Source organism: Panthera onca, chromosome A3 (genome assembly GCF_046562875.1).
Source record: "Panthera onca isolate mPanOnc1 chromosome A3, mPanOnc1 haplotype 2, whole genome shotgun sequence".
Lineage (NCBI taxonomy): Eukaryota > Metazoa > Chordata > Mammalia > Carnivora > Felidae > Panthera > Panthera onca.
Genome location: NC_138341.1, coordinates 127,619,810 through 127,644,120, shown reverse-complemented (window position 1 = coordinate 127,644,120; position 24,311 = coordinate 127,619,810). Strand labels below are relative to the sequence as shown.

The 24,311-nt window shown below is 44.2% G+C and overlaps 1 protein-coding gene across 2 annotated transcripts in view; it reads right to left on the bottom strand.

Annotated features, from left to right (window-relative positions):
* Positions 1-24,311, bottom strand: part of ARFGEF2 (ARF guanine nucleotide exchange factor 2) — a 102,956-nt gene that overhangs the window by 45,482 nt on the left and 33,163 nt on the right. The window contains exons 7-21 of one of the 2 annotated variants that reach the window (XM_078443975.2): positions 21,774-21,842; positions 19,741-19,892; positions 16,990-17,120; positions 15,604-15,838; positions 14,862-14,961; positions 13,974-14,113; positions 12,369-12,477; positions 11,538-11,721; positions 9,199-9,310; positions 8,482-8,687; positions 5,576-5,660; positions 5,303-5,474; positions 4,594-4,745; positions 3,418-3,546; positions 2,013-2,171 (exon numbers count right to left, since the gene is read on the bottom strand). In XM_078443975.2, coding sequence (XP_078300101.1) covers positions 2,013-2,171; positions 3,418-3,546; positions 4,594-4,745; positions 5,303-5,474; positions 5,576-5,660; positions 8,482-8,687; positions 9,199-9,310; positions 11,538-11,721; positions 12,369-12,477; positions 13,974-14,113; positions 14,862-14,961; positions 15,604-15,838; positions 16,990-17,120; positions 19,741-19,892; positions 21,774-21,842 — 2,135 coding nt within the window. The remainder of the gene's footprint in view (positions 1-2,012; positions 2,172-3,417; positions 3,547-4,593; positions 4,746-5,302; positions 5,475-5,575; positions 5,661-8,481; positions 8,688-9,198; positions 9,311-11,537; positions 11,722-12,368; positions 12,478-13,973; positions 14,114-14,861; positions 14,962-15,603; positions 15,839-16,989; positions 17,121-19,740; positions 19,893-21,773; positions 21,843-24,311) is intronic. The other variant, XM_078443976.2, reaches the window with a different exon arrangement.

The following is a 24,311-nucleotide window of genomic DNA, read 5'->3' as shown; positions in this document are numbered from 1 at the left end:
GCCTGTTTCAGTATCTGTGTCTCCCTCTCTCTCTGCCCCTCCCCCGCTCCCCCGCTCATGCTCTCTCTCTCTCAAAAATAAATAAACTTAAAAAAAAAAATACACACAAACAAAAAAACCAGGGCTCCTGGCTGGCTCAGTCACCAGAGCATGTCCCCGATCTTGGGGTCATGAGTTCAAACCCCACACTGGGCATAGAGATAAAATAAAACAAAACAAAACCCAAACCAACCCAGCCCTCTCCACCCCCACCCCATGCAACTTCATCTTTTCTAATACAGAAAACTCCAGGATTGTGACAGAGAAAGGAAAGGCTGGGTGGAGGAGGACGAAGGTGTGTGCCATGATAAGGGGGAGGAGGACAGCTAACACCTACTGAGTCCTTACCACCTGCCAAACGCAGTTCTGATCCCTTTCCCGCGCCATGACCTCCCTTCTCCTCATGGCACCCCACAGAGGTATGGCCTGGGGACTGAGGGACTTGCAGGCCACACACAGGCAGGCAGAGGTGCACACCCAGCCTGGCCCCCCGCAGTGCAGCCCGGGGGGGGGGGGGGGGGGGGATGGGGACCGGGGACCCTTCCCCCTTAAGGACTCTGTGGGGCAGGAGGCAGCAATCTTCCCTCTAGGTGCCCACAGTCCCCGCAACTCTGCACTCTCTCACCTCCACTTTTTCACAATTTTCTCTTTAAAGCAAGAAGCAATATACACAAATGGTAGAGAAATCAGGTAATGTAACTTAAGGGAAAAAAAGCAGAAAATAAATTGCCTACCTAATTCTATCACTCAGGATGTTAACGTTTTTCTTTATCTGTTCAAACCTCATTCTCTATGTACGTTTAAAATGAATTTTTACTTCATATACTGTGACCACCTTTCCATGACACAAAATCATTTTTATTTTTTTCTCTAAAGTCTTTTTAGAGACAGAGCATGAGCGGGAGAGGGGCAGAGAGGAGGGAGACACAGAATCCGAAACAGGGTCCTGAGCTGACAGCACAGAGCCCGACGTGGGGCTCGAACCCACGAACTGCGAGATCATGACCTGAGCTGAAGTCGGACGCTTAACCGACTGAGCCACCCAGGCGCCCCTAAAGTCTTTTTTAAGACTCCATTATTTTCCTTGTCACTTATTTGTTGAAGAGCCTGGTCATTCAGTCGGGGGGGGTTTTCATCTCCTATAGTTGATGGACATGATCTCATTTACACATGCCTCTGGCCCCTAGATTTCCCGCAAACTGGCAGTACAGGCTTGGACTGACTTGGTTTGCAGGTGGGGGCAGAAGCATTTCGTGGGTGGTACTGTGTGCTTCCATCAAGGAGCACGTATGTCTGGCTGTCCCCCCCTTCAGCAACATTATTTCAAATGGCCTCATAACACTCTAAGGAATGGCCTACCACACTTTTGTTCTATTTTCTTTTAAAGAGCAATGTCTCATTGCTGGGACATCCAGGCTGTTTCTCATACAATCTTTTTCCTATGATAACTAAAATTTCAATGAATGACCTTTCAAACACATGTCTGTACCCACAAATAATTATCTTTAGGTGAGCACCTTAGAATGTTATTGAAGGAAAAACGTAAACCCACCGGCAATCTCCTTAGTGGCTTACTGTAAATGTTGACCTTTCTTTTCAGATCAGGCTCCCAGCTTTTTCTAAATCTATACACTGGCATTAGGAGCTTCCAGGAGGCGCATAAGGGCTGGGGAAGCAGCACTCAGGTGGGAGGAAAGCCACTGCAACACAGCTGTGCTTGTGCAACATGAACCGCGGGGGCACGGGAACCCCATGAGGGGGTGCATGTGAACCCACCTGCCGTCTGCAGCCACACAGGCTGACTCTTCAGATATGTGACATATTTGAAAGATAAGGGAAAACCCAGAGTTAAAGTCAGGTGTCACTGTAGTTCCAAAAATGCAACTGACCAAAGACAGATAGACAATGAATGAAAGGAATGCTGGGAGTCACCCTAAGAAAAGGCATTTACCAAGCTTTCAAAGGAAACACACCTCATGCCAGGAATTCCCAAGGTAGTTGCCATCGGTGTGTGCCACCGTAATAAGCGTCTTTATGGTGTCGATGTTTTTCTGCTTCATTTCTGTGATGCTGGAGCTGGCCGTCAGCAGGGAGAAGCGAGCAAGAGCCTGAACATAGGCGTCTCGCTCCAGCTGTAACGGAAGCCCAAACAAGAGACAACGCTCAGATTCCACCCTTAGCGTGACCGTTTTCACATCGACTGGACTGTGTACTGGGCTTCTGACACCTTCTGTATACATATCGCCTAACAGACTTCACGCACATTATCAGGCCAGTTATTCGGTGCTGGTGTCCTCCTGCTCCCGGAACATCCCTGCACACCTCATGGCTGAGAGCCAGCTCTCTCCCTTGCAGCTGACCTCAGACTTAAGTTCCAGGTTCTATTCCCTCTGGAGGGAGTGGGAGAGGAATCTGTTGAATGTTAAGATCGTCACATACACTCAGGGCGCCTGGGTGGCTCAGCTGATTAAGCATCCAACCTCGGCTCAGGTCATAATCTCACGGTTCGTCAGGCTCTCTGCTGTCAACACACAGCCTGCTTTGCATCCTCTGTGCCCCCTCTCTCCCTGCCCCTCCCCCTGCTCTCTCTCTCAAAAATAAGTTTTTTAAATAGACATTAAAAAATGTTTAAAAGTGTTGAAATGTTTACACTGTAACATCTGCAGTAGTATCTGCAACAATCTTGCAAAGTAGGCCTATTTTCTCAACTCTGCAAATGAGGAAATCAAGAGTGTCTTACAGAGAAGTTAGCTGGGCCAAGGTCACATGGTTCTGAAACCCAGACTGAGGTCAAAGCCTGTGGTCTTGGTACAGCAGAAAATGTCTAACTGTAAAGTAAGCGGGAATAGATTTGAGTTTTTCAAAATAAATGGGTGCAAATTCTTATTTAAGAAGTAATGCATGGAACTGACGATTTCCTAATTTCCTAGCAGTTTGAGAATCGTATTCTGTTCAGTTGCTTGCGTTTTTCAAGATTCAAAGGTTTACAGACACATTCATTTTGCAGTAAATTATTAGTCTCTCCCAGAGAAGACCTAGATATGAAGGAAATTATAATAAAAACGGATCTTAAAAGGAAAAGTAATATTTTAAGCACTAGGGCACGCAAATTAGTCAGACGGATAGGAAGTCTGTTTTGTCAAGCCCTGTCAAGTAGCTTGAAACCCACCCACCCCTAAAGAAGGTTATAATCCAAATCTCCAATTCTTCCCGCAGAGGAGACTTGTCAGCATAAATCTGTGGGCTCCCTCTCAGCAGGCATGAGTAAGGAGCTTGCTGAGAATTTCTGGCTCGGTGGAAATATCTGGTAGCTTCTAAGTTTTGCCAAATCCAAAGGCACACAGCCCACCAGGATCGCTGGAGCTTTGTTAAACTCACCTGCATTCCAAAGATGCAGGCAATCCGGACTGCACACCGGATGCCCTCCAAGCACAGGGAGGCCACTTCTGTGTCGTCACAGTTCTGCAGTCCGATGCTATAGGCGGCCAGCAGTGGTGTCCACACCAGCTAAAAGGGAGCAAAGTTTTAAATGCTACAACTGTAGCATGGCAACAGCCATTAGAGACCACACTGCTACTTATGAGCACAGGCAGGATGCCAGAGTCATCACTATTTTGCTTTCAGCCTATTCCATTCACAATATAAAATAGTTCCTCCTAATCTGTGGTCAAAGGTATCACAACAGCACTACAGATACGCTCTTTACTAGACGTGTGGTTCAAAAGGAAGGAAGATAAATACATGGCTGGAGTACCTGCGCTCGTGACAGACATCATTAATCAACTGGAGGGCCCACTCCCTCCTGAGTCTATTCAGGGCATGAGAATCCTTCATTCACAGCACAGCAGGCAGCCATTGCCAATCAGAGGCTGGCATGCAAAATAAAACCTATAAGTAACTTATATTCTATAAACTTAGTTTATTGAAAGTTTCCTAGTTCAAATTATTTAGACTTTATTTTTCCTCCAATTTTGTTGTGAATTCCCTGGAAATAAAGCTTCACAAAAATCTAGGAGGATATTGATAGTTACTATAAAAATATCTTAGAGAAAAATTATGTGCTATGTATATAAAACATGTATCTTTTCTAGACATCTTAAAAATAGAAGGACTTCAGGACATTATTCTTTACTTCCAGCTAATTTCATCTGGTAAACTAACCCTGAGGCCACTGAGGTGAGATGTTAAAATGATCTCTTTTGCCTGAATAATTATTCATTCATTCAATACCCCCGCAGCTCTAACAACAACCCTGTATTTGTCCCCATTTTACAGATGATGAGACGCTGAGTAACCCGAACCAGGTCACAGAGCTATGAAGTGGCAAACCAGCCATTCCGACACAGAGCCTGTGCCTGTGGCCAGTGCTGGTGCATCCCCGGCATCATAAGGGCTTCTGGGAAGGACTCACTTTAGTTACCGTTTAGACAGAAGCACCCAGACTTGGCCTTTCCTCTCTTCAACCTCTTCACCGTCACAGGGTGGCTGGTTAGCTTCTAGCTGGTCACCTCCAGAATCAGGCTGAGCCGGGTCCTCACTTCTCAGTATACTCACCTTGAACATTGGCCGGACGTGGTCCAAGTGTGTGGCACTTGTGAACGGGGCTTTGGCATGGCTCACGGCCTCCATCAGGGCCTTGGCTGTTCTAGCCATTTGCTCCATCTCCAAATTGTACAGCAGCCGTCGCTGTTTTTCACTAGCTACGCCTACAAAGAAATAGGGGAGTGTGACACCCACGGACAGCTTGCTATGTGCTAGGCACACAAGTCCCCCTGACCACCTCCATGAGCATGTTCTGAATATTACCATTTTACTGAAGGAGGAAATGAGGCAAGGAGAGGCCTAGTACCTCGGCCAGTAAGCAGTAGAGGTGGGACCTGAGCTCAGCCAGCATGGCTCTACAGCCGGTGCTCTAAACCCCTACACTGGGCTGAAACTGATCGTGCCGTGGGCCTTACTTAACAGAATCCTCACCAACGTTGGCACAATCACCAGTGGCATTAAAGCAGTTTCAGGGAACATTTTGTGGGGGTAATTTGGCTCTCAGATCACTCATTGAAATTCTTTCTTGTAGCTAATCACAAATTTAGCAAGAAGATGGTTATAATTATGAAAAGACTCAACATAATCACAATAACTAATTTAAACACATTTGCTATTCAGATGTCTAGATACACAAATTAGATTTATTATCAAGGGACTTAATCATGCACTCTAATACACTTGAAATTTAGAATAAAAATAATTTGCCATTAGACCTTACTCTGCTTAGTTGATTTGGTTGCGATCGTATGCTCTTTTGTTTCTTTCATTGCAATTTTCTTGCCTTCTATTTCTTCATATATGCTTGAGAGGTATTCTTCCGGTAGGTCTTTACTATCGTTGATACCCCGATTCATTTTAATATACTGTTCTTTTGTCATTTTATTTTTTACCTGAAATTAAAAAAAATAAAAAACAATTTAGAAAACATCCAGTGGTCCAAATAAAGCTCCTTATTTGCTGCTGCAATATATAAATCACTAAAATATTTTACCTGAGGGCTGTGCAAGTCTGTAGTCAGCATGATAATGGAGTATGCTAGGACATATGCAGTGTCAGCACTAGCGAATAGGGTTTGCCTGGAAGAGAAGGTTCCAGATGTAAGAACATGCACAGAGAGGAGGCGAATGGAGACATACTGCACTGAAAGCAGGCTGACCGTTCCACGTGATGGCAAACTAGTCAAAAGCATTCATCCTTTCATCATCACTGAATAACAATTACTAATGACCCTGAGTGTAGAAAAAGCTAATCAAGAAACCGTGTCAAGCTTTAGATTTCTTTGCATAACACAGTTTTAAGTGAAGTTTTAAAGGCCTAGGGATCAGGGTGTGGCAAGCAAGGCACCCAGAGCACAAAATGCGAGGAGACCCTCACTCCAACCATGAGCGTGAGGCCTCCTTCTAGTCTGCACCTTTGTGCCTCACTTGCCTCACCCTGGTCCTGTTCCTGAGAGCATCTACTTTGTGCCGGGCACTGGGTGTAAAGAGGACAAGAACCGCTGTTCAGGGACACCTGGCTGGCTCAGTCAGGGGAGCGTGCGACTCTTGATCTCGGGGTCCTAAGTTTAATAAGCCCCATGTTGGGGGCACCTGGGTGCCTCAGTCGGTGGAGCATCTGACTTCAGTTCAGGTCATGATCTCACAGCTCATGGGTTCAAGCCCCGCGTCGGGCTCTGTGCTGACAGCTCAGAGCCTGGAGCCTGCTTCGGAGTCTGCCCCCCTCTCTCTCCGTCTGCCCCTCCCCCGCTCATATTCTCCCTCTCTCTCTCTCTCTCTCTCTCTCTCTCTCTCCCTCTGTCAAAGTAAATAAACATTTAAAAAAAAGTAAATAAATACAAATAAAAATAAAAAAATAAGCCCCAAGTTGGGTGTAGAGATTACTTAAATAAAATCTTAAAAAAACAGCTGTTCAGTTATTGTTCATAGCTTACATTCCCCACTGTAATACTGAACAGCAGACATTTGAAGAAAAATACATTGTTCTAAATAATAAGCTGAAGTCTGACTGTTTTTTTGCCCAAGGCAAGAGAAGAAAGGCAAAAACTGGTGGATGCATAGCCTCAAAAACATGTGAGGCTGAAGCTACAAAACTGGTCTGTGTCCACATCGCCCCCGAAAGGAAAGGGAGACACTCTGAAGAACATAACGAAAAGACCGATTCCAAAATAAAATTCAACTGGGTCGCATGTTTACCGATGAAGAGAAACAGATCAAGGCACGAGGCTCGCACAGGAGACTACGTTCAAAGGAAACAAAATCTCCTTACGGCTTTGTAGCAAATTCTAATGTCCACTGGGTTAAAATGACCAGGTGCTGCCTTTATTGTCCATGTGTCTCAGAGGGAACAGCCGGCTGTGCACCTGGAGCATCAGGACCGATTAATATGAAAACCAAGTTGACCTGAAGCAAAACTGTTCTCGAAATGTCTCCACTGAACAGTCTCCATATCATGTTCAAGTACATTCAGAAATTCTGCACTTCGTGCCCACTGGGAGCAGCATGAGCTTTTGAGTCACACAATTCACATTCAATCCTATTCCACTACTTGCTGGCCGATCAGCTTTTGGTCAGGTTGCTCAATCTCCCAGAGCCTCAGGTTTCTCGTCTATAAAACGGAGACCTACTCACAGGATTACCATTAATTATGAAAAACCCATGGCATGACAGACACAGAAGAAATATTTAATAAAGGTCAGCCCTCTTTTTAATTTCCACTTCTACAAAAAAAACATGAACTACCCACCAAAAGAGGCCCTAAGATGAAATCATGTATTTAAGGCAGGTTTTATTAGTTATATAGCCATTTTTGTAACCTGCTCATTAGTTACGTAACCAAAGAAAAACGAAAATCCTTGAGATCTACTCTGTATGTTAAATCAGGGAGCTGTTTTTTTTTTTTTTTTTAAACAGTACTTTTTTGTTTTTTATTTTAGAGAGAAAGAGAGAAAGCAAGCAGAGGAGAGGGGGAGAGGGACTGAGAGAGAGAGACAGAGAGACAGAGAATGAATCCCAAGCAGGTTCCATGCTCAGCATGGAGCCCCATGTGGGGCTTGATCCCATGATCCTGCGATCATGAGCCAAGTCAAAATCAAGTCAAATGTTTCACTGAGCCACCCAGCACCCCAAGGAGCCGTTGTTAATTAGGGAAGAGATGCCCAAGGACCTCCCTCCAACTCATAAAATTACTCTTATCACAATAGCACGGATTCTAGGAGCACCTGGGTGGCTCAGGCAGTTAAGCGTCCGGCTCTTGATTTCGGCTCAGCTCATGATCTCACGGTTTTGGGGTTTGATCCCTGCATCCAAGTGCCACACTTGACAGTGCAGAGCCCACCTGGGATTCTCTCTCTGTCCCCCCCCAAATAAATAAACATAAAAATAAAAAAATAGGGGCGCCTGGGTGGCTCAGTCTGTTAAACGTCCGACTTCAGCTCAGGTCAAGATCTCGCAGTCCGTGAGTTCGAGCCCCGCGTCGGGCTCTGGGCTGATGGCTTCCGATTCTGTGTCTCCCTCTCTCTCTGCCCCTCCCCCGTTCATGCTCTGTCTCTCGCTGTCTCAAAAATAAATAAAACGTTAAAAAATAATAATAAATAAAAAAAAAATTTAAAAAAAATAAAAAAAAATTAAAAAAACCAGTATGGGCTTCAGCTGTGTGAACGTGGGCAAGTTACTTAAGCATCTCCAGTCCTCTCCTTGTCTGTAGAAAGGGGACACAGACAGAAGCTGTGAGGTCCTACATAAAATAATCCCTCAGCACAATGCCTGGCACATGGTAACAGAAACTTCAGTTGCCCAGCACAGATTTAGAAAGATTAAACTCAACTGCTAACCAATCGAAGACTAGTGCTCTGAGGCAGGCAAAAAGGTGATGTGGAAGGGACTTAGACACAGTGCTCACCCCTGGTTGCACTCTATGTATCTCGCTGCAAACTTCTCCATCAATCGATCAATCTTCTGGGCTTCCCCAGGTAGGCGGAAACCTTCCAGAAATGTCCGCAGGGCTGAGACAAACTCCTTTTCACAGAAGTCAAGTTGGTCCACGTAGGCATACATCACTTCCTTGTTGAACCTCGTGCTCTCTCCCAGAAAATCACCTACCTGGGTCTGAAACATATGCACCCACTCACATCTAGAAACTGTCATACGTGAACCCGCAGTAAGGCACACTTCAGGCAGAGCGGAGAAGGCAGAACACCCTGCTCTCAACACCCAGAACAGGCTGGCCCACTAGAAAAGCTGGGCGACTCCGAGCCTGCCCACCCGCCCAACCGGTCCGGGCTCAGGCTATCCTGCCGTGGACGAAGCAGGAGGAGGCAGCACGAGAGACTTAAAGATGGCAATACGATGAGACGCACTCAGGAGGGGGGTTAGCTGCAGATGGGCAGCCAGAAGTCTCCAGCAGTCAAAGGGCACTTCTAGTTCTGACGCTGTTCCACCAAGAACACAACTACCTCTTGGGAGCTTTTTGCAACGCTGGAGCAAGTAGGACTGCTGTCAGCAGGGGTGTGGACAAAAGCCACTGCACTCAGGGTCAGTCACACTGTAGGTTAAAGCCGGAAGGGTCTCAGAATCACCTGATAAAACCTACACGCAAGTGCCCCACCCGGAGGCTTACAGAATCGAGGCGCTCCTCCTGGTGCAGGAATTGGGCAATATCTTCGACGGACGTTCCCAGCATGCCCTGCTCCTGAAGGAACTGGATCCCTCTCTTGGGTTTCTTGTTGAAACTGTTTTGAGAAGAGACAGGACATGGGTTACTTATTTCAACGCCTGGAGAACAGAAAAAGCTGGCATCTGAGCCATGAACAAGTCACGTTTATCAGCTTAGGAAGGTCGTGTGTGTCCTGGCAGCTTCTCCAAATTCCGCCTTTAATTTCTGACCTAGCTGTAGCAGAGTCTGACGGCTGTCACCCAACATCAGTTCTCCTCTTCTCCCACATGAACAGAACTCAAGGATGTTTAGCCGGGCACACGACTACCTGAAATAAAAACTACATTTTCCTGCCTCCCTCAAACAAAGTATGGCCATGCGATAAAGTTCTGGCCTGTGACATACGAGCAGAAGTGGTGTGGGTACTTTCAGGAAGGAGCCCTAAACAAAGCTGGCTTGGCTGGGAGGTATATTCTTTTTGCCCTTTCTTCTTTATTCCCTAGGATATATGGGACGGCTGGTGCTCCAGCAGTCACCTTAAGCCATGAGGTAACACGGAAGGTGAAAATTGTGTTAAGGATGGTGAAGCAGAAAAAGTAAAAGAGCCTGGATCTCTGATGTCCGTAAGAGCCAATATAAGAGCCCTAGACCGTCCATGTTGGGATTTCCTTTACCAGTGCTTAAGTACTGTTTGTATTTCCTGTTAAAGGTAGGCATACTTAACTATGTATAAATTCAACTCACTATTTACCAGGCCCTGCACTGGAGAAGGCTATTCACGTGTCAGCACGGACTGGGGCAAAGGCTACAAGGGAAGGACATGGATAGTGTGCAAGCAAGAGCAGCTTGGGACCTGTGCAGACAGGTGGCTACAGAAGGCCTCCTTGAGGAAGAGAGGTTTTGCCAAGTCTTAAGGAGGAAAAAGACCCACGAGTATTCCAAGCAGAGGGCACGATGGTGAAAAGAGCTTGAGGTATTCAAGGGACTGAAGTGTATCTTACGACGTGGATACCGGCAGGAGGATGAGGTCAGTGAGGGGGACCCAGAGGTGGGATCAGGCTGTGATGAGGAGAGAGACACCTGGAATGATTGTAGGCAGGGGAGTGGTATGACCTGATTTAAGTTTTTAAAAGATTAGCTCCGGGAGAACAGACTGGGGAGATGCCAGTCTGGGGAGAGCAGAAATAAGACCAACACTTCAATTAATAAGTGAGTATTCTAACATCAACTTTTTTTTTCTTTTTAATATTTATTTACTTTTGAGAGAGAAAGAGAGACAGAGTGTGAGTGGATGAGGGGCAGAGAGGGAGGGGGACACAGAATCCGAAGCAGGCTCCAGGCATTGAACTGACAGCACAGAGCCCAACATGGGGCTCGAACTCATGAACGGCGAGATCGTGACCTGAGCCGAAGTCAGATGCTTAACTGACTGACCCACCCAGGTGCTCAACTATTTTTTTTTTTTAATGTTCTATTTTTGAGACAGAGAGAGAACAAGTGAGCATGAGCAAGGGAGGGGCAAAGACAGAGGGGGACAAGGATCTGAAGTGGGCTCTGTGCTGACAGCAGAGGGCCTGATGCAGGGCTCGAACTCACAAACTGTGAGATCACGACCTGAGCCGAAGTTGGACACTCAACTGACTGAGCCATCCAGGCACCCCTCACATCAACTTTTAAAACAAACTGAATTTACTAAGTTAACCAATCATTCAAAATTTGGACATGATGTAAAACTGTGCTTATATATTTTTGTGTGTGAAAGACTGGAAAGAAATACATTAAAATTTACCAATGATTGTGATAATGATGTGCTTATATGGGAGAATGTCCTTCTTTTTCACAGATGTAGGGCTGAGGTATTATGATGGGTGTAAATTACTTTCAAATGGCTCAGAAAAAAAGATACACAGATAATCCTAATAGGGTAACATTAATTCTTCTGTGTGTTGAAATTTTTCATAAGATCTAGTTGGAAAATAGTTATCAACGGTGATTTCCTCTACATGGTAATTTCATGAATGATTAAACATTCCTGTGTTGTACTTCTATTTTCTGAATTGGTTTAACTTCTTTCATTAGGAAAAATAAAAATAAAAAGACCAGGCATCAGTTGCACGAAGCTGTTCAATTTCAGTCTCGATGTCCCTCTCCCTCTCCCTCCCTCTGACTGGTGCAGTCGGGCTCAGCTGCAAGTGCCAGCACTGCCCTTTTGTGACGGGCATTACCCTCGTGGACTCAGTCCCAGGGGATGTGGCTTTGTCAGAGGCCCCAAGAGATTCGGCTGGAGTAGCAGCCATACTCACAGCTCGATGCCGTGTTCAATAATCTCCTTTTGTTGCTTGATGACCTCAAACTGCTCCGGATCATCTTGGACAGCCATCTGGGTCCCTGAGGACACTGTGGACTCCATGGATGTCACACTGCTCCGTCTGGCCATGTCAAGGCCTTTCCCGTCCCCCATTTCCTGATCTGTGGGCCTCTCCTGACCTGACATAAAAGCAAAGGAAACCAAATAAGCAGATGGGATACAGACACACCTGAGCTCAGATGGGGCTCTGTGGTTTCCTTTCCCAGACCTGTAACAATAAAGCTTGTACTGGAAGAATCACAAGCCTGAAAACTTGATATCACTCAGATACTTAAAAACTTACTTTTTTGTTGAACTTGATAAGCTAATTCTAAAAAGTACAGAAACTGTCAAGACACTTGAAGAGCAGTGGCTAGGAAGACCTGCCCTAACAGGTACAAACTCACTAAGAACTCAAGGCATCTGAAAAGGCTGGTATTGGCACAAGAACAGACAAATCCATGCAACAGAATAGAAAATTCAGGAACAGGCTTCCTTCTGCAGGGAAATGTGTGTATCATAAAGGTGGTGCTTCAAAGTGGTGAGGGAAGGAGAGACTACTAAAAATATGTCAGAACAACTGTCTCTCCATTTGGGAAAATGACATTAGAGCACAACTCACACTATTCCCCCCAAATTCCAGTTGCATTAAAAAGCAGAAGCTTTCAGGTAGTCTGAAAACTACAGCGTTTTGCTAATTCTGAGACAGCGACACAAACACAGCTTTCCCCAACAGTCAGAAGCAGCCTATCGTGAATGGAGGTGGCGGTGCAAAGTGCTCTCTCACCGAGGCTGGTCTGGTGGTTGGGATTGACATACAGGTCTTTGCTCCATTCCACCATGCACTTGAGAATGGACACGAGGCACTCCAAACCTTTCTTCCTCAGACTGAGCTCCTAAAGGACAGAAGGGACATAGCACAGAGGCTTAACAGACAAATTGAGTGAAGACATCTACAGGGCTCTTAGGGAATCCTGCGAGGATACAAGATAATCACCGACATTCGGTGCTATTAACCACAGAACCCAAGGAAAAATTAACAGGTGACGTAAGTATTAAGGGCTCATCGCAAAACCCCTGAAACTCTACCGCTGTTCATCACAAACACCCTAGCAGCAAAAATGTGAGATGTGTGCTTTCCAAAAATGAGCAGTGTGATCTGCCTTTTTTTTTTTTTTTTAAAAGTAAACTCTACACCCAATTAGGGGTTTGGACTCACAACCCCCAGATCAAGAGTCATACGCTCAAGGGTGCCTGGGTGGCTTAGCTGGTTGGGCATCTGACTCTTGATTTCTACTCAGGTCACGGTCCCAGGGTCATGGGATCGAGCACCATGTTGGGCTTCACACTGAGCGTGGAGTCTGCTCAAGATTTTTTTCTCTTTCTCTCTCTACCCCTCTCCCCTGCTTGTGTGTGTGAGCTCTTAAAAGAAAATTAATCTTAAAAAACAAAACAGTTGCACATTCTACCTACTGAGGCAGCCAGGTACACCAAGTGTGATCTGAATTTTTAAAAGGAAGCTATTCACTGTTTATATAATTAAAAAAAACACTTAACACTTTTCCTTTTTAAAAAACCAACAGGGTCTTAACGAGTGACTGCCCTCCCTCCTGAAAAAAACAAAAGAATTTCACATCATCCAGCAAATGAGTGATTCTGGACATATTCTTACTCCTCAGACACTCACAAATGCATTCCATTTTAAGGTTTACTCTACAAGTAAATAAAAATACTGTTTGTTTTTAAGTAGCATTCCTTAAAAAATCGAATGTGAATCACAGATAACCTAAAGAAATACAAATAGTTTAAGACTCAAAACAGCATCTAAGGTGGCACAGCTCTCTCTGCAAGTCTAATGACAGCTATGGACTTTCTACGGAAAATGCCCATACACCAGAATTGTACCCATAATTCCAGGCAGGGCACAGACCTTCTGACCAGTTCCCTCAGAGACCTTAGGTTAAGATCCTGTTCTCTGTGTAGGCACACTAACGAGGCAATCTGATAAGAGGCAACGTCCTTTGCCTTACTGGAGCCTGGGATCCTGTTTTCATTCAATCTTTGGAACGGTGATTAAGTGTGAAATCACTTCCTACAGTTCTAGGCTCAAATGTCACCCTGGAGGGACTACCCTCATGACCCCATTAAAAGTGGCAATACCCTTACTTCTAGGACTCCTTTATCCCCACTTTATTTTTCTCTACAGCTTATTTCTTCATTGTCTGCTAGTAAGCGTCATGACCACAGCAACTGTGCATGTTCATGGGAGTGTCCTTTCACCACTATATTCCAGCACCACGGACAGCGCCTGCCTGGCACAAGGTCATGCTCCATAAATGTTTACTGAAACAAACACACATTAAGTAGAAATGGGTGTTCTCAGTGTCCTTACCTGCAGAGGTGTCATTCCCAGCTCATGTCCACTTCTTCCCTGAGCAATTTTGGATAAATCGTTTACGAGGCGCTCAAAAATGTTAGCAGCATTTAAATCACAGTCGTAGTTGACGTAAATATCTACAACACACTGGGCATCTTGGAAAATAACACACAGATATTAGAAATTCTGATCAAACACACACAGCAGTTACATTTTCTTATCACATGAGATTCCTTTTATAAAAATGCTTCCCTGTAAACTACGGACTCGGGTAGACACACCTCCCTCAGGAAAAGTGTGTCAGACGTTCTAGAAGTCGGGAGGCCCGCTTTCCAGGCCTGCCTCAGCACCGACTGAAATCTCAGGCATCTCATTCCACCTCTCCAAGGCTCACTCTCCTCAAAAGAAGTAATGATTGCCTGATCCACCTCTTAAAGTTATGTAACTAATGAAATCATGCTTGATGACAGACAAGAGGGGGCTTGATTGATAGCCCCACAACTGTGCGTTCATAAGGTAAATTCAAATTTACCGTAGCATCCAACCAGGGCTTAGCAGCACCAACACCTTGGGTCCTGTGACTAACAAACTGTTCAGTTTGTAGGTAGAGTGACCAAGTCTCCTAGTTTGGCAGGATGATGGGGTTTCCCACGATGTGGGACTTTCTGTGCTAAGACCACAAAGTGCCAGGCAAACCGGATTGAGCTGGTCATCCTCTAAGGGAGAAGTGGGGCAGGACTAGACAGTACGTTAGCAGTAGCCTTTAAGGTAAGGATTTCCCAGCACTGCATTAAAACTCTAATAGCATAAAGTAAAGGGCTCAATCTGGATTCTGGAAAATCAAAGCTTCAGAAGCATTTCTGGGTAAGTCAATGGATGAGCACACCCTCAGGGTGAAAATACCTGCACAGATCCTTGTCAGAGTCTGAATGACCATCCACCTGTGCTCAAAAGAACTTGTTGATGTTTCTAAAATGTTCAGGAAAATCTCTTTGAAAAAGACCTACATGGCATGGAGACAAAGGAGGACACCAATTAATCCAGTTTAAATTAGGGCTCAAAAACCCCAAAGGCTTTAGAGGATGGGCACAGTGAAGCAGCCTGGGTACAAGTCAAAGAGCAAGGCACACACGCACTGCTGAGGCGCCCTGGAGCCCCGGCCTCCCGTGGGAACGGCTAGTGGGGTGGGGTGGGCCCACGGTGACCTGGAGAACATAGGCCCCACCGGAAACAGGACCAGCTGCTCCTGAGCAACGAGTAAGAGGAGCTGCCAGGCACAGTTATGTGCACTAAGTTATGATTTTGAGAGAAACCAGAAATCTGGATTTTCACGTAAAATCTGACTTCTCGATTTGCCAACTATTTAGGTTATTTCAAACAATTTATAGGCTAAACATGTTGAGGGGACTGAGTCCAGCATACAGACCATTTGATTTAAACTTCTGGTTAAAATGAAACGCATGCAAGATTCTGGGGCAAGGACTTTTAGGAAAAAGTACTCTCTTGCTCATTCAAAAAGTCCTTCTTTGGGGTGCCAGCAAGTAGACTGTGTAACTCTAGTTCCTGGAGACTGTGTCACCAGGGGTTAACTGCGTGTAAGCGTCATCATCATTAAAAAAAAAAAAAGTCATTTCAGAGCCCGTACCTCTATCTGCATTTTCAAGTGCATTTTAAAGTTTGAGAGAAGAGTAAGAAAAATGGCAAGAGAGAGCTCAAAGACATCAGGCACTGAAGAGACGCCGTTTTTGGACAACGCCACACAGAGATACTGCTTGATCGCGTTGATGAACATCTCGTGAGTCCTGAAGACGGGGCCCGCGTTCTGCAGCACGGACAGGAGCAGCTGCAGGGAGACCACCTTGGAGCGCAGCTCGTGGGATCTGGGACAGAAAGTGAGAAACGGTGACGGCGCGGCAAGATTCCATTTCAAGGAGCATGTTTCTTGACAAGGCTTTGCTTCTCTACCAGTGGGTAGCGTTTTCTGAGAGCCAGTGAGGTAAGGATTGTCACCTGCACCTAAATGCCAAGAGAGTGAGGGCAGACGGCATGAGGTGGGCCCTCCTGGAGGACTGTGAGAACCGGAACTGCCAACTCCTGCTTTTTTTCTCTCCGTGCCAAAAATAGGGAATACAGCAGGAGCAAAATGAGTGTAAACTGACTCCAGAAAGCTGGTTCTACAACTAACCTAATAGAATCAATTACTTTACATTATACATGTGAAACTAAACGTGTGTCCTGCTCCATGTTTATGGAGAATGCAAACAGTGCTCTTTATCCACCTGTCTCCTGCTCCCCACCACCACCCGCAGGGCTGCAAAGAAAGGGAAATTTTCCTGAATCATCTCCTTAATGGTCATTGTGTCTCAACAGAAAAGCTGAAGATTATTATTAGCAACTAATAATAACAGTGACTATAAAACTCATAAAGTGCAGGGCCCTTGCACTCAGGATGCGATTACATCATCTCATGTAATTGATCCTGCAAGGCAATTTTCCACATTCCCATTTTTTCAGATGAGGTACAGTAATTCATATGGCTGTGGAGTTGGTCTCAAGCGAGCTAGGAGGGAATGCAGCTTTCCGGCTCCAAAGGGCTATCATCCTTGCAGTAACTTGTTCACTACAAAGGATGTTTTGGCTTCTCTGGGTTCAATCTGAGTCTTAAATCTGTACTCAGGGAAGCAGAGGTTTCCAATGAGGGCAGGGAAGTGAGGTTTGTACACATCCTGCCTCTGCCCACCCTGCTCTGGATTAAATTCATTAGTTAGGAAACAGAGGGGGCACATTCAATATAATGACTATTTTTCACACACAAACCAAGGAAAGCAACACCGGGCAAAATCTTGGTTGGTGTGGGCACAGAGACAACACATTATGAAAGGGCTGTCGGGACACCAGGAATGTGGAAAGCTGTAAATTCCTGCATTTGCAGCAACCATGGGAGAAGGCACTGAGGTTTTTTGGAACCCCCAAGATCCTCCGGGGTTATCTGGGTTATGTTATACACAGTCAAGAACTGCTGTCCGCTTACTTTGGATCTGGGGGGCCTTCACCAAGGGGCTTCATGGACAGCTTGCAAAGGGAGCGAAACACCAGGAAGGCGTCCTTCTGGAGAATGTGAGAGAACCTAGCGGCCACCTGATGTCCCTGTGCATCTGATTCCTGAGATTAGAAACAAATAAGAGAAAAATCAAACCGTCAAAACCAAGTAAGAACTCTTCTCAAAAATAACAAATATAATTATCTCATGGAAATTAAAATTTTTTTATTTATTCAATGGGGGAACTGAGGAATGTGGGGAAGGGGACAATACGTCAAAATAGGAGCGATAGGGGAGTCATTATAGCAATTCTAAAACCTTGTTCCTTGTCCTTTAAAAAGTGGGTATGGATGACTTAATGATAAATGAGCAAACATAAAACCATTAAAAATCTAAGACAAATACAGTTGACCCTTGAACAACACGGGTTTGAACTGCACGGATCCACTTATCTGCAGATTTTTTTCGATAAACAAAGTACTGTGAATGTATTTTTTCTTCCTTATGATTTTGTTTAGTCTATTGTTAGGAATATAGTATATAATACATATATATGAAATATGTGTTAATCAACTGTTTATGCTATGGGTAAGACTTCCAGTCAACAGGTTAGTAGTAGTTAAGTTTTGGGGGAGTGAAAAGTCATATGCAGATTCTCGGCTGCCTGCCCCTAGCCCCGGCATTATTTAAGGGTCATGTGTATAAGTAATTCTATTAGCTTGGATAGCAGTATTTCTAAGAACACTATTGCAGGGTAGATAGGGGAAAATGACAGGCATTTTAAAATATACTTCTTTAACTAAAAAGACTATATTTAAAAATTAAAAAAGTATTTGTAACATACAACAAAGATTAATACGCTCAACATACGAAAAGTTGTTATAATTCATTAAGGAAATACAGAAACCTTCCACCGAAATGAAAAGCAGGCAAAAAAACCATGAACAAGCAATTTACCAAGAAATGCAAATGACAGATTCACCTAAATAATCTTACTACTGATTATTAAGGCAGGATCCTTCTCCCAACAGACTAGCAAAATTCTGAATGAATTCTATTGCCCGGTTTTAATGAGGGAATGGGGAAATGAGCACTGATAGCCTACAGGTGGGCAGAAATTTGAGCATTACCTTCCCAGCAGGCTAATGTGATGTTAAGGAACAAAAGCCTTAAAGCTTCCAACTCGTGACCCAGCAATATCACTTGTAGGAATTTATCCTAAAGAAAGAATTAAGGACGTGCACAAGATTTATCTATAAGGATGTTCATTATAGAACCATTTCCTGTGATAAAACTGAAATGACATAAAAACCTAATGGGGAATTGGTAAAATAGATTATGGTAATCTATATGACAGAGTTTTACATGACCACTTAAAAAATTTGTTAGGTCTATACGTACTCATGTGGAAAGATGTCCATAAAATAGTGCTGAGTGAACAAAGTAAGTCACGACCTGGTATACAAGGCATGTGTCCTCATATAGATTTAAGTACATCCCTGTTAGTGCATCCTTTCTTAATGGAAATGACATAACCCCATGGGGACTGCAATAGACTGAATGCTTATGCCTCCCACCCCCATTCATAAACTGATATCTAATCACCAAAATGATGGTATTTGGAGGGTGGGGACTTTGGGAGGTGATTATATCGAGGGGGTGGAGTCCTCATGAATGGGATTAGTGTCCTTATTAAAGAGGCCCAGAAAGCTCTGGGCCACAGTGAGAAGACAGCCATTAGTAAATCAGGAAATGGTTTCTCACTAGACACCAAAGCTGCTGGTACCTTGATCTTGGACTTCCTAGCCTCCAAAACTGTGAGAAGTAAATTTTTATTGCTTATAAACCACCCAATCTATGCTATTCTGTTATGGCAGTCCAAACAGACTAAGACTGGGACAGGTATCAGTACCTGGTGGAAGGATGGGGGGGCGGGTTGAAAAAAATCTTATTCTTTTTATGTATAAAGCACAGACACACATATAATACATAAACAGATATCCAGTTTATCAGTGGCTTTAAAATTCATGAAAGGGGGTGGTAAGTCAGAAAAAGGAATATATAAAAAGGCTTGGGGGGTGCTAATAACGCAAAAGGTTGAGAAACACTAGTAAAAAGGTGCAGGCAGTGGGTTCAGGTGGGATGTTAACGTCATATCTCTCCCTGTTTTGAATGCTTACATACAGCATTTTCAAGAGAACAACAAAGCTATTAAAGAAAAATAATATGGCAGACAGATCTAGGAGTCTGAAAGATGTTCGTAACACACATTAAGTTTAAAAAGTAGGTTACAAAACAGCATGTATCTCGTGCAATTACATCTAACTGAAAAAAAAATATGAGAAGGGGAGAAAAATCTAGAAGGATGTAAGTAAAATGTTGGCCAAGTGTTATCTCTAGGTTAGGGGATTATAGATGACTTTTACTTCCCTATTTTTCCTCCTCAGTATTTTCTTATTCTTCTGTAACGAATGTATATTAAAGGAGAAGAAAAAGGGCAGGAAATCTAAGTTTTTACAAGTCTGAACAACAAGCGTTAACAACAATGTCCTATACAACCAACAGTAACACATTCCGAGAATGGAACCTACTAATAATACAAAGCGTATCAGGCCAGGACTGTGTGACTAGCTGAACAGGGGTTGCTGGTTTTCACTCGCTTCTTCTGCTAGAGATTTAAATCTGCATCTTCTAAAAAAGGAAACTTCGAGAGGCATCTGTATGGGAGGATCACCAGCATACCAGATTATCCGCTGATGACAAGGACTGTCTGTCGTCCGCTATCCCATTGGTCTGTGAATCTTCATCAGCTGCTGGGGGCACAGCACACTCCTGGGACTCCATTTCACCTGGGACCCTCTCAGGTTCTGTCAGACCGTGCTTTTGTGCTGCTTCTTAAAACACAGGTGCAGAAGTCATCACCAAATTAGTACTTGGTCTAAAAGGTGGCCTGACCCCAGGAAGAAGTTATTCACATGATTTGCCAGCTCCTGCTTTTTCCCTTTTCCCTTCGCACTACCTTAAGAACTGACACAATATCGAAAAAGGCTTGGCCAAAGCGGTGCTTAGACTTTACATGTGTCCATTATCCACAGTCCCATTCCCTGGAGGTTTCATTCATACCACAGTCCACGTCAGTGGTGTCTCTAGAATTCAGCAATACAGCGGCCTACCCACCCCTGTCCACTTCTGGAAAAGGTTAGAAGCAGCTAAACCTGCAAAGCACAGATTTTCGTTTTTAAAGGGGCTACTAATATAGGTGTTAAAGAAGAGCCATGTAAATGAAAAGAATTTGATAGTTATGACAGAAGACCTTAGCCATGGAGCGGAGGGAGAGGGGGACCCCCCCAAAAAAAAAAAAAAAAAGATCTGAGCTTCCTGACAGCCATGTGAAAAGGGAAAGATAAAGAATTAAAACTATTCTATTTTACTTTTTTTAATTTTTAAATGTTTATTCATTTATTGAAATAGAGACAGAGCATGAGTGGGGGAGGGGCAGAGAGACAGAGACACAGAATCCGAAGCAGGCTCCAGGCCCTGAATTATCAGCACAGAGCCAGATGTGGGGCTCAAACCCACAAACCATGAGATCATGACCTGAGCTGAAGTTGGATGCTCAACCAACTGAGCTAACCAGGCACCCCAAAACTATTCTATTTTAAAGACATTTCTACCAGAGTGTACATTTTTATGTTCTATTAATTTAATTCTACATTACATAAATAATGAAATCTATGAATACAGATTGGTGGTAACCTAAATTAACAAAAGGACAGGGCTTAGAGCAGTGTATCAAACTTCTTTGACCATGACCCTCAGCAAGAAATGCATTTTAATGGCTTGCCTGGGTGGCTCAGTTGGTCAAGTGTCTAACTTCAGCTTGGGTCATGAGCTCAAGGTTCTTGGGCCCGAGCCCTGCGTCTGGCTCCACACTGGCAGTGCAGAGCTTTCTTCGGATTCTCTTTCTCCCTCTCTCTGTTCCTCCCTCCAACACGTATGTGTGTGCGTGTGTGTGTGCATGTGGGCTCTCTCTCTCAAGGTAAAAAAAAAAAAAAAAAAAAGACCCAGTACAAGTGTGCATATAATAACTGAAGCACGTTTCATGAAACAGTGCTTAACATTACCATCGTGATGTATTCAGTTTCTGTTCTATTTTCATTTTATTCTCTCTCCTTTAAGAAAGGCTGATTGTAACCCCTGTTAAGTTAATGATTTCTCAATCCACTAATGGTTTACTGCCCCTGGAACCAAGTGTTCAACACAAAGGCACTGATGTAAGATTTGGGGCAAAAACAAAGAAAAAACTCATCCAACAGTCATTCTGAGCTATACAAGTTTAATTCCACCAAAACCACACCATAAAACTGAGGCAGCTATGAGTGAAGACTAACAAAACAAAGGTTCCCTGTGCATCGGATACCCACTGACATGATACATCAATGGTTGGCCATGAACATTCAGCAGCACCTCAGGACTCCCAGCCACTCCTGGGAAAAGCTGGATATATATGGGAATGGCTTTCTGTCTTTCGTGTGGAGCGCCCAATTCTAGCACCGTCAGACTGTGCTTTCTGAACTCTGAACCTGGCCCTAGTGAAAATAAAATTAATCACTAAAAAGAAGTAATTTCTGAGTTCCACATGAAAGATGGGCAGATACAGGCAGACTCAGTTTCCATGACTTCACCGAGGGTGGGCACTCCACCACTAAAATCATCTGCCCAAGGACTTTTTTGGAGGAGTGTGTAGGAAGAAAGGCTGGGCTCTTGGTTCTTACCTTTAACAGCAGATGTGACCACATCTTCTAAGATCTCCTTGACCACCTCCTGGGCTCCGTCATCAGTCCCTACACACACCCAGAGACATAAACAAATACATATGGGTATTTCCAGGGAAAGCAAAGGAAGGGGCAGAAGGTCACATCTCAAAAGGCAAAGGGGTCAAACGAGTCCTCTCCAAAGCCAAATCGGATTATGCCAACGAAAAACAAGTCCTGTGCAATCTGGAAACTCTCAGGCAGTGTCTGCCATGACTTTGAGTTTCCTTTTGTGGATCTCTCTTCCTTCTTAAGTCACAGCTATGCGGTCAAGGGCCCTCTCCACCACCCCAGAGTTTGAGGCAGGAGCTGGATCTCATCCAGCTACGCTGCTCAGCAAAACAAAAGACAGGGCTTTCTCTTGTGCCTTCATATCCAGTACCCCAGGGCCTTGGGAAGTGACATGCCCCCTGCTGCCTCTACTCCTCCACAATCTGACCCCAGAACTCAGCATGAGACTTCTAATGTGGTGAGGATTTAGTAAATTTTAAGTAAAATTATTCTGTACACTGTTAATACTTAAGCAAAGAGCTTCAGCACCGATTGTTCTAAAACTTTAGTTTTGGGAGAACTAGTAAACAGTTCTGGACTTGACTTTTAGGAATAAACATTACTGCCTTTTCAAACATCACACTGACCAAAACTTAACAGAGCTAAAATACCCCTTTAAATTCTTCCTCAATGAGGACTTGCAACCAAGCCCTTATTTTTATGAGTTCTGTGCTTGGCCCAAAAGGTCCTAGAGAGCAGCACAATGTATTTTCATTTCCACTGAGCACTTGACCCACCCAAACTATTTATTTGCTCCCCCTCCCCGACCACACACACATGCCCCAAGCTTTATGGAGGTATGACTGACAAATGAAACTACATAGTAAGTATGTAAATGGCTAAGTAAATCTCTGGAAAACGTTGATGTTGTGTGCCCTTTCTTAGAGGGCAAAAAAGAGCTTGAATGAAAGAAAGTCCACAGCCGCAGTGACAATCTCCAGTACCCACGTCTTCACCTAAACAAGAGGAGTTAGCCTAGCTCCGCGTGTGACTTCGGGCATCCTCGTACTACCTTTGCCATTTTCACGCATCACTCGTATCAGTATATTACATGTGTACATTTAACAGTGCTCTTTACATTAACTCACCTTAAACAAGAATATTCACAAAACCGCAGGTTTCATGCACTAATTATATTCTCTGAACGCATGTTAAAATAAACGTGTAACTATTAAAATAAAAACTGTTTACGCATGAGCCACCTAAAATCACCTCATCTACATGTGACAAGATGTTTCCAACTTCCTTCCCAGTTCCAACATTCTCTGATGCTATATGTGCTGCTCCCCGCCACCCCCACCACAACCAAGCTTCACTGAGGTATAAGCGACGATTAAGACTTGTATATACTTGGGGCACCTGGGTGGCTCAGTTGGTTAAGCATTCAACTTTGGCTCAGGTCGTGATCTCACGGTCTGTGGGTTCGAGCCCTGTGTCGGGCTCTGTGCTGACAGCTCAGAGCCTGGAGCCTGCTTCGGATTCTGTGTCTCCCTCTCTCTCTGCCCCTTCCCCCTGCTTGCGCTCAGTCTCTTTCCTTCTCAAAAATAAACATTAAAAAAAAAAAACCCAAACCTTGTATATACTTAAGGTACACAACTTGATGATTTGATATACATATACACTGTGAAATAATCACTACAGTCAAGCTAATTAACGCATCTATCACCTCACAGTTACCATTTTCTTCCTTTCCTGTGTGTGGTGAAAACACGTAGACCTACACTCAGCAAATTTCAAGTGTACAACACAGTACTGTTAACTATGTTTATACTGTTGGCATTTTGCACCTCCAGAACTCTGCCCCTTACATAACTGAAACTCTGTACCCCCGACTAGTACCTCCCCATTTCTTCAACCACCATTCTACATTCTGTGTCAATGACTCTGACTACTCTAGGCACCTCATCTATGTGGAATCACACAGTATTTTTCCTTTTTTCTTTTTTTTTTTAATGTTTTGGTTTTGAGAGAGCGCAAGCAGGGAAGGAGCAGAGAGAGGGGGACAGAGGATCTGAAGCAGGCTCTGCGCTGAAAGCAGCGATCCCAATGTGGGGCCCTAAGTCATGAAATGGGAGATCGTGACCCGAGCCCAAGTCAGACACTCAACTGACTAAGCCACCAAGGTGCCCCCAGCAGTATCTGTCCTTTTGTGACTGGCTTATTTCACTTAGCACAATGCCCTGTAGATCCATCCATGTTGTTACAAACATCAGGATTTTCTTCTTTTTTAAGGTGGAATGGTATCCCAGTGTGCGCGTGCATGCGTGTGCGAGCGTGTATGTATGTCTGCACTTTATCCATTCATCTTTTGACATTTAGATTATTTCTGTATCTTGGCTATTATGAATAATGCTGAAATGAACACGGGAGCGCAGATGATCTCTTCAAGATCCTGATTTCATTTCCTTTGGAGATATACCTAGACATAAAACTTCTGGGTCATAAAGT